Source organism: Apaloderma vittatum, unplaced genomic scaffold, assembly GCF_000703405.1.
Source record: "Apaloderma vittatum isolate BGI_N311 unplaced genomic scaffold, ASM70340v1 scaffold40047, whole genome shotgun sequence".
Lineage (NCBI taxonomy): Eukaryota > Metazoa > Chordata > Aves > Trogoniformes > Trogonidae > Apaloderma > Apaloderma vittatum.
Genome location: NW_009728646.1, coordinates 1 through 10,527, shown reverse-complemented (window position 1 = coordinate 10,527; position 10,527 = coordinate 1). Strand labels below are relative to the sequence as shown.

General features: G+C 47.2%; 1 protein-coding gene across 1 annotated transcript; it reads right to left on the bottom strand.

Moving 5' to 3' along the window:
- Positions 1–4,248: 4,248 nt before the first annotated feature.
- On the bottom strand, positions 4,249–9,911 carry NOA1 (nitric oxide associated 1; the record flags this gene model as incomplete). Its single annotated transcript, XM_009874132.1, has 6 exons — positions 4,249–4,485; positions 5,016–5,133; positions 5,494–5,610; positions 7,714–7,845; positions 8,678–8,874; positions 9,719–9,911. Coding segments are annotated over 6 exons (963 nt in total), but the record flags the coding sequence as incomplete, so codon positions are not given.
- Between the last annotated feature and the right edge of the window lie 616 nt (positions 9,912–10,527).

Here is a 10,527-nt window from a genome sequence, read left to right as displayed (position 1 = left end):
GCAGATGCTCAAAACTTCTGGTCCATTAGGCTCCCAGCCCAACTAACCTCTCCTCACATTACAGGCTATTTGGGGAATGTTGACAGTGGGCAAAATTTCAAACTTTACATGGAACTTGTTCTGCTCTTGCCATGAAAAGCAACAGCCTAAGCTGGGATTCCCCTGCCATGAGCAGTTCTGAAAAGGGAATAGCCACCAGGCAGGGAAAGGAAGCCGCTACTTTTTTTTTGGGGGGGCAGGGGTTGCTGGCAGCACATCGGGCACATCAGATACGTGCCAAAGCAAGCCAACACACTGGCTCCCAGCCACCATGGCACGTCCCTGCTTGCAAGGCGGTGGGGAGATGCAGCCTTTCCTTGCCTGGTCCAGTCCTGCCTCGCTCCAACCCAGCTCTGCGCTTTGCCGGGGTGTCAAGGAGCACACCCATCCAGGTACAGAAACACCCCTGGGTGCTGTGAACTCCACCAGCTCAAAGGCACTGCCAGACAGCTTTATTTGTTACACACTGAAGTCTGTCCTTCTGCAGGATTTTACCTGTATTTTAATGCCCCATTCAAAGTCATGAGACAAATTTTTTGTATGCAGGTCTCTAGCAAAGTGAGCAGTTCTGCTGAATACACTTTGCTGGAGCAGCTATAAATCATTGCACTCTGCTAGGGCACACTGGGACACCTGCAGAGAGCAGACCTTCCCAGGGAGTTAGACCTTCCCAGCCCTCTCCTTATGCCTCAGTTTTGCGTAGGCTCAAACCACCTTTACTTTTGGCTCCCATGCTGAGATGAAATTGGCCGTTGTCCACAGGCATGATAAAAATGCCTTACCTTTCAGGCTGTCTGGCATAAACCAGACAGAAACCCTGCCTTTGAGAAGTGTTTCTGAGCAGACCTTCAGCTCCAGTGTAATTCAGCCCTGGGAGCTCATAAAAGGCATGTCTGTGTTTTTGCTGAGACATTAATTGCTTCCACATTACAAGCTCCTCCATGCTGAGCTTTAGCATCTGTCATGAGCACCCATTTTTGATCCCAGATGGGGCTGTTACTAACTGGCTGCTGCTATCATGACACAGCATGGCTTTTGCAAAATCCCTTCAACACCTGCCCAGCACCAAGCCAGCTTGTGCTGCCCCAGCTCACCACTTGCACGTCTGGGCTGGACACAAGGACACTGGGCATGGGAGGGCTACATGCTCCCTTCCTGCACAATCCTCATGTTGTCAGTGGGCCTTTTCTCCTGGGTACACCCATGGCACCCCTTGAGATGATGTGCAGCTCACCTGTCCTTGTAGAAAGGGTTTTTTCTTTTAATTTATTTACCCCCAAACCAGGGGACCTGCTACACCAAACACTTGCCTTGGTTGCGATTTTTGACATCCACCCCCTGGGCTGAGGACCACCACTGTAACAGAGGCAGGTCTTCCAGTTATTCTTTCCACATGTGGAGCCGTTTGCCTTTCGTGTTGCACGTTTCCCAGACACGCAGCCACAGAGGAATGTTATAGGGGATGCCTGGTTTGGATTTGTCAAGCTAGCTTGAACAGACTGCATCCAGACCCTCTTCCTGCTTCCCAGTTTAGCCGAGCGTGCCGTGCCTTTTTCCACGCCTGCTTCCCTGGGACTGCTCTGTGTAACCTCCACAAATGAGGAGGTGCAAGCTTCTGCTTTGCACCATTTTCTCCCCCATTCCTGACAGTAAATCTAGTGGATTACCAGCATGAGATAGGTGCTCCTCAAGGCACAAAACTTTGTATATTAAGTAAAAAAACAATGCCTGTGGTGAGCTCTGGCTGGAAAGTGCCATTTTAGGTAGCAAGATGGTGCTAGTGCCAGGTTTCTGCAGGCTGGCCCTGCTGAGCTGTCTAAAACTGGCTGCAGGAGAGGCCAGTGAGGACACATCTTTAAGCATTATCCACATTAAAGCAACTTCTCCAGCCCAGGCTGCACTCCCACAAAGAAGCATGCACAGAGAGCAGTGGGAGGAGGAGCCCAAATAATGCCCTGCTGGCTACACCCAGGCCCATTATGCAGGCCATCAGCCCATTTAAGGCCCATTTGCACCAGGCTAGAGCTGCACAGGGGCACAGCCCAAGTGAAGGACTCCTGAGGAATGAACACACTGTCTGGTCCCTTTCAGGACTGTGTTTGCAGAACCATCAGCCCCTCTGTCCAGGAGCGAAACCCATCACCATAAGACTTTGTCTCTCGGGGGCATCTCATCAATGTTTGCAAACCCCTGAAGGCAGGGTGTAACGAGGAAGGAGTAAGGCTCTTTCCCAGTGGTGCCCAGTGACAGGACTAGAAGCAATGGGCACAAACTGAAATGCAGGGGGTTCCCTCTCAACATCAAGGAAGGATGTTTTTACTGTGAGAGGAATGGAGCACTGGCACAGGTTGCCCAGGGAAGTTGTGGCATCTCCATCCTTGAAGGTAGGAAAAAAGCATCTAGAGACAGTCCTGGGCAGTCTGCTCTAGGTGGCCTGGTTTGAGTAGGGGAGTTGGACCGAAGGACCTCCAGAGGTCCCTTCTACCTCAGCCATGCTGTGAGTCTGTACCATGGAGCTCTCCAGGTCAACTTTTGGGCTAAGGAGGATCGCTGTATAGGGGTGTGGGACACAGTGAAAGATGCAGGAGAATACAATTTTGGAGTTGTTCAGAGGGGGAATCAAAGGTGAAAAGGGATTTAGGCAATTTGGATAGTGGTAAGGGGATAAAGAGGGCTAGTTGTGTGGCTAGTTAGTGTATTTGTTTGGCCATGCCCTGCACCTGATCAGTACAATCTGTCCTATGTCCATATTAAATTCCTTTTTAACTTTCTTGGGCAGGAGCTCTGTATTCTGTGTCTATGTGTGCATATGGGGATGTGAGGGCAGCAGCTGAAGTCAGACCATGGGTCGAGGAGCTGTGTGTCCGTGGTGTAGTAACCGAAATGCAGACGGGTGTGCTATCGCTAGTGAAGATCAAGCTGGACAACAGGTGAAACACCCTAGAAGAAAAGGGGTGTGGGCATCTCTAAGGGCCAGCTCAGGGCGCCAGAGCACCTGGATGGCTCTAGGAGAGCATAAGGCTATTGCGACCAGGAGAGTCCTGGCCAGCTGTGCGTATGAGTGAGATTGTCTGTACCAGTAACTGGAGTGGGGCTGCAGCTTCAGGGCCTTACATCTCCAGATACCTGCAACTTGGAAAGAGGCAGCATCATCACCAAGAGTCTAGCCCAGCAGCTGGAGGGCTCCAACAGGAGTCTGCATGCATGCACACGTGCATAGAGGCTGTTGGTGCTGTCTGTGCTTGCATTAAGTGCTGTGTATCTGTCTGTGATCTGTGTGGCCAGATGCGCATGTAAGTGGTGTGTTTGTGTGCTTTGAACCTACTGGGAACAAATCTTCAGCCTCACTAGTGGCTCGACCTGGCAGGACGGAGCTGCAGTAGTCTCACCTCTCTTTGCCTGTCAGACCTGGCATGATACACTCATCCTCTAACACCGGCCTTCCTGTTGAAGCTTTTGTGTAGATAGTAGGATGCTTATGCCCACACAAGAGTGCTTTGTCAGCGATCTCAAAAGGATACAAAGGAGTCAGTGTCTTTGAAAAGTTTTATTCTACACCCTCAGTTTCAGAAACCTCTACACATGCTACAGAAACCAAAGCAGCGAGTTTCAGAAGTTTCCTTTTCAGGCATAAGAGCAGATCTGCTTTTCATTAATTCTCCTTTCCTGCATCCAAAAGCGAGCACTGCACTTCCTCATCTGCCCCAGATGCGAAGGACTGAAAGGACACGGGTTTTGGTCGTTGTTGAACCCTTATCAGCCACTAGGGAGGGTCATACCCACATGGGAGCATTCGCTGCTCCTCCCCACTCCCTTTACCTCCTTCAACTTCAGAAACACCTTAAAGCCTCCAAGAACAAGGTGGTTATTTCCAACCCGTGGGAACATGTTTGCAAGAGAAGACCTACTCAATGAGCACCAAAGCCGGCCCAGGGCAGGCAGGTGAGTTTCCATCCCATATTTCAAGAGGAAACAGGTAAAGGGATTTGCTCATAGATACTACTGGCAGGTCCCACGGAGAAACTGCTTCACCTCTCACAGCAAGGTACCAGCCACTCAGATTACTCAAAATGGATGCAGTTCAGCAGCTGGATCAGGTGCTGCCTTGCAGAGTTCCCCCAGGCCTGCTTTCGAAAGTGTGCCTGCCTCCCTTTAAAAGAGTCCAAGCTTTCCAAATAGCAGTAAGCAACAAGGTTATCCAGAGGCTGTTCTGTCTTCTCCCTTGCTCAGATGATAAGTGCTATCTCTTCCTTGTGGTTTTCAGGTTTTCCACCTGAGAAGGAAGCTTTTTTGTCCTATAGGCAGCAGTGCCTGGGATTCGGGCCCCTCTGATGGTACTGATGTGTGGCAAAAGGGGAGGCGCCCGCACCACTAACATGGTGCCCTTGGGAGTATAAGCTCGGAGCAGCAATTTCTCTTCCGCGTAAGCTGTCACTGCCACCCAGCCTGCATAGCCAAAAAAAAACAGTCAGTGAGAAAAATCATTAGGATCAGCACGAGGGTTCTGACACAGCTCAGTGCCTCCCAGGTGTGATTCCTTTAAGAAACCAAGCTCAAAGGTAATACTCAGCCCCTTTCAAATAGAAGACAGCACCCTTACGCTACATCTTACCCTCCCCAGACACAGCTCTTTCCTGGTGAACTGAAGAGGGATGGTGGCAACTACCAAAACCACAATAATAAAGCTTTACAATCCATGGCCCTTTTCCTCTCACCTGGGGAGCTGACAGCGTCACAGCCATCCCTGATGCTGTGGAACTTGTATGGCAGCCAGAACACACAGTATTCCAATGCAGTCATCCTGTACGAGCATGGCTGTCGATTTCCATTCTTAGAGGCTGCCAAACCTCAGCTGCACAAAGTCACAGCTGCCCTGATTTAGTGTTGGTTACTGTCCTGCTCTGAGCAGGAAAGCCCATCAATGTTTCTAGGATACAGATCCTGCAAAGCAAACTAATGAAGCAATATTATGTTACCTGCAGAGGAAAGCTTGATATCTGCAACTGCTTCAGTGGTGCCAATTCCTTTCAGTGTAATGTCCTGGGGGACAAGTGGGGGGAACTCTTTCATTCGCTCTTCCCCACCCATAGGAACCTAAGATCAGAAAATGTGGAGAAAAGTTTTAAAAGTCAAGAGATGTTTCAGCACTCCTACCTTAAACTGGCAAGCAAGGCACAAGTGGGAATAAAGGTATTAAGACTGTTGTTAGTCAAGTAAGGGCTCACTTTAATACCCTACAGGAGTTATTTTGGGTTTGCCAAGAAGAGAATCAGAATCACGTCCAAAGCAACGCAGTGGCAGCTCAGAGGTGAGCAAAGGTGGAGTGGCCACTGCATGACTCCAGTTGGTGGTTCAAGCCAGCCGTCTCAATGTGAGGGACAGCATTTGTTCTCCATGTGCACAGGAACGAAGCTACCTATCTACAGCCAAGAACTTGACAGCACCTTCTCCTACCTTTAGTAACTGTTGGCCAGTGTGTTTCTCATAGATGGCATCTGCATTACTCAGGGTAGAAATGTGGACTGGTAATTGATTAGAAGCCATGACAGAAAACCAGGCAGGTTTTTCTCCCTGAAATAAATAAGAAGAGGAGGTTACTTATAGTAACATAAAAGCAGCCCTGAATTTTTCTCTCCTGCTCCATGTCTTTCCTCTATGCTGAAAACCTGTTTCGCTCATGTTCCCTCCTTGTCTGAGGGGTCCTTGCCTCTGTCACTGCAGAGCAGACAGGGTTCACATAAACAGGGGAGAAGAGATTCCAGGAGTGAAGCACCGCCGGCTTCAAAGCTCCTGCAACGCCACATCCCCTGCCATCACATCTGCTCAGCTCAGGCAAATCATCCAAGAGATATCTTTGCTCAAGTTTAATTCCCAAGAACAAACTCAGTGCGGTTATCTAGCATGAGAGATGATGGACATCTCCTGTCTGGTCGTGTGTCTCCCATCACTTTACATTTCTAACACACATCTCTCATTGGACCATACATGGTTCCAAGCTGCTCTCAAGCTCTGCAAGGACTGAATGTGGGGCAATTTCAGCAGGCGCTATCGTAACTTTTGCCTGCAAAGCAAACAAGGCCAGAGTGGGGAAGAGACCTCTACAAACACTGTTAGCAGCCTGAAATAAGGAAACTCAAGCGTGGCAATTCCTTCAAGTTCATCAACTGAGCCAGGGTCTCCTCTTTCATGATTGGAGCACTGGTCTCTGGGGGATGTAGATACCCAAGACTGCTACAGCAATATGCTGAGACAGACACTGAGGAGCTGTGGAGTACTAAATGTGCACAGCTCAGCTTGCTAGGAGCACCATTACACGGAGAACCGGTTCGTAGCATGAAGCTTAACTGCCTGCCCTGGTGCACTGGACATGTCTGAGGCTGATTCTCCTATCAGGAGATCATGTGACACTTCTTTACCCTGACCTCAGGTTCCCCAAGCTGCCAACACCAGCCACATTCTCCACAACTCCCAAGAACAAAAGTCATCCCTAATTAGAAAACATCCTGCTCAGGCAGCCCCATGGCTGCCTGACCTCGTAGTGTTTCTGCAGAGGGTGTTTACTGCCAGCAAGATGTCACTTGTAACACTGTCTTGCTTTGTCAGGGATGCAAATCCAGGCGCTTTCTTGAGTCCCCGACAGCACCCAGCCAACATGCTTAGGAAGTTCTTTTCCAAGAGCTTTGCCCAAAACAGTATGGATCACAGTTGTTTGATTTCTTCCCGGGTTGTTCTCCTCACAGACAGCTTTTTTTTTTTTTTTCCTGAGTGAGGCATTACTCCTCTGTCCTGCCAAACTGTATTTCAGGATGGAGCTCCGGATTCTCACTTAACTACACTGGAGCTCTTCTGCTATTACACTATTACTTACAGAACCTGGACCCTCCACCTTTCAGGTTTTCTTCCAGCAGGTCAAGAGTGTCCTCGGCAAAGTACCAATTCAACATTTCTATGGTGATCTTGGAAAGCTGACTGAAACAAAGGGATAGCCATATACATATGCGCTTCCCAAAGCAGGGCAAACTACTGAGAAACGAATTACCAGAAGTGCTAGACCTGTACCTGGAAGAAACTGCCTCTTCCAGAGGAAACATCAGAGGAGGTCAGCTTCACATAGTTCAATGAAGAGTGTGTATGGCAAAGGATTGCTAATAAATAGAATAAATTGGCAGGGGACACACAGAATACCTTTAAAAAATATTTTAGCAGAAACTAAAATATGCGTACATTTAATTGCTTCCTCAAGCAAATTCTTCAGAGAGGTCTGTGTCAGGAAAGAAAAAATGCCCACGCTTTTGTCTCTTGGTAGACAGCTTTCACAAAACACAGAAATGAGGAAACTCACCTATTTTCCCAGTTTGTTCTGGCACTCTCCTTCCTTCCTCCCTGCCTTGTGCCTTTGTACATTATGGGAAGCACATTAAGCTGAAAGCATTTTTCAGCATTCAAAAGCAGTTACCATCACACAGTATAAAATACTGCACTCCCACAACAAGTATCAAACCTTTCAGCTGCAACTTCCCATCCCAAGACATTTTGACTTCAAGTGGTGTTTCTGTTTCATCATCTCAAAAGTAGCAAAGAAAGGGTCTGGGAAAGCTACTCAGAAAGCCTTTTACCATCTGGTACTATAGTAAGAGATTAAGCTGCTGCTCACAAAGTCTTTTCTTTACTTACCTCCAAGTAGTCTATGCGTCCCAAGGCTGCTAAAAACAAGACCATTCCTGGCTTGAGAATGAAGGTCCGTGGAATGATGGCGCATGTTGGTAAAACCAGCTTTACTTCCTTCTCTGTCAGGAGATTTAAAAGCTGCAAAATAAATTGTACTGCAGTAACTCATTCCAGATGTTTCAATGGAGACAATGAACATATCCAACCTCCAGTTACCAAACCAGGTCTCTAAGTTGATGATTGTCTTTACACTGGCTAGCAGAGAGCAAAGTGCCACTGTAAAGACACATCTGCTAGAAAAACAGTAGTTTTCTAGTGTTCATGAAAGCAGCATCTGCACTTGAGCTGTACAGTACAGTTCCTGCGCTTCATTCTCTTCAGAACTTCTCTATCTCCTTGCATTTTTTAATCTTCCCAAAAAGATGACCTGCACCTCTGCAGAGATATCAAAGAGATCAAAAATCAAACCATGACTTTTTTTGGATGTGTGCACTGTATTGGCACTGGCTTCAGAGCAAAACATTGAGATAGGTCTGACATATTGGAGCTATTAACAGGAACACTGCAGACCCTGCTAGCTTCAGGAAAAAGAGACTTGATTAAGTCACAAAACACCGGTTATCCTCCTAAGATCCATCTTTTAAGTAGGCTGGTAGAGAGAAAACCGCACAAATGTCATTGGGTGACGCTGGTATAAACTTGCTTAGAGCATTTATCGCTCACTTCGCTTCACTTAGATGTTAAGAAAGCTTGCTGATGCAGTCATACAGCTCCTTTGCAAAGATCACAGTATGCACTACTCAGAACTGCAACAGTGTTAACGCAATGAACTCTTCCCAGGTACAAACAAACAATGTTTTAACACAGTTCCCCAAAACAAAAGAATTCTAACCTCAGGACTGCTGCAGCTAAGGCAGAACAGTCCTCCCAAACCCCACCACCCAAAAAGACAGCACCACAGAGTACCTACGCAGTTTTCCTTTATAATCCCTGGAGTGTCAAAACACCAGCGAGCATCCTTCACTTCATTGTGAGTGAACTCCTCCCTTTCCTTGTGCTTCTTAGGGAAATCTCTGGGATCTTCATCTAGGCTGTATGAGAGCATGTCCGGGTCAAAGTCAACCACATGGCTACGTTTCTGCTGTTGAAATGTTCTCCCAACTCTTCCTGGATTAAAATGAAAGGTTTCCTGGTAATTAATGTATTAACTTGCTGTTTCTTCAACTGAACATCAGTCCCTTCCCTTACTTAAAAGAATGCACATAGGTGAGAAAGATGCTTTGTGGCTAGAAATCTGCACATTCAAAAGCCAGGACGCTAATAAATCCCTTCTATAATTCTTGCTTAGCACTCTTCAAAAGTCCCAAAGCCTTAGCAAGCCCCAGAGCACAGACATTTCATTATTTTTGTTTCAGGCTGCCTTTTTTTTTTTTTTTCAGCGCTTTAGACTGTCAAACACAGAATTATTTGAAAATCAGAGATATCTTCTGACAATACTCTCTTTTGCACAGACATTAAAATGATGTACGACCACTGTGGCTTGCAACTACAACGTGGTATTTAAAAATGAAACTTGTTTTCTTCCTTTGGGAATGCCTATACTGCAGTATCGTTGTAAACTACCAAGCTATGTGAACTAGGTTAGCAAGTGTCCAGCCGATGGGAGCTGCACTGCGCAGAGAAAACCTCTAAAATGCTATTACAACAGCTGAAAAATAAGTACTGGAAAGAAATACTAATGATGCTAGTTACGGAGGAGCTAGAGGTTTTGCACCCATTACTCAGGGGAAAAAAATCTGTTCAAAAATAACTTGAATGCAAGTTTTGAAAGTTTTTATTGCTATTACAAATAGCAAGTTCTTCCCATAAATAAATGGAAATTATTCTTTCAGAATAGGAAGAAATTACTCCTCAAAACCTGACAGATTCTACATCACATTAACAGTCCTTTGCGTAATGCGGTATTTTAAGCAGGGCAGAGAGGCATTACCTTTACTCAGGCAATACTCACCCACTAAGTAACCTTGTTTTTTAAGTTGATTAAGGCTTTTTTTTTCTTCACTGCTTAGCTGATCTTCTGTTTTTGTTGCCTCCTCTTTCAGCCGCTCCTGCCTTCGGAATATCCTATCACATGTAGGATTGATAATTGGAAACTTCAACAGGTTCAGTGTTGTTCCTGGAAAAAAAAAAGGCACATTAAAGCTCTGAGGAACAAGAGAAAAAAAATTTTAAAAATTACTTCTCCAACTTTTAGGTGAAACTGAGCAACATAAAGTTGGAGGTGGAACTACTGCTGCTTCCTTAAATACCAGCCTCCCCAGCCAGAGAGGTGGAAATGAGAGGGGGAAATGAGGTGTCCAGCTGCCTGAGACCTGCTCTCACCATAAGGCATCCATCTGGCTGAGATCCCCTCTCACCTATGGTTTGATGAAACAGGTCTCAAAGCCAAAACCGAACTAATACACCCCAGGCAAGTCCCACCTCCAGGCAGCTTGGTTTAGCCTCCCACTGCTCTTACAGTGCTCACCAGTCCACCTCCTGGTCTAACTGACAGGGGGATGGCAAGGCTTGCAGATCGGGTACCATACCCACTGGCAGGGGAGTGTGCAGGCTGGCTCTGGTTCACCAGTCCCCTCCGTGCCGCGACGCGCGCAGCACCCTCTGTGCATGTCTTCCGCCCTCGGTGCCCTGAGTGAAGTGACCACTGGAGGCACAGAGCAGCACCGGAGCGTTCTGGCCACATCACTAACACTCTGGGGCAGCAGGTACCCATTTGGCAACAGGGCAGCCTCGTAGGTGGCCCGAGGCTGGCTGGCCTCT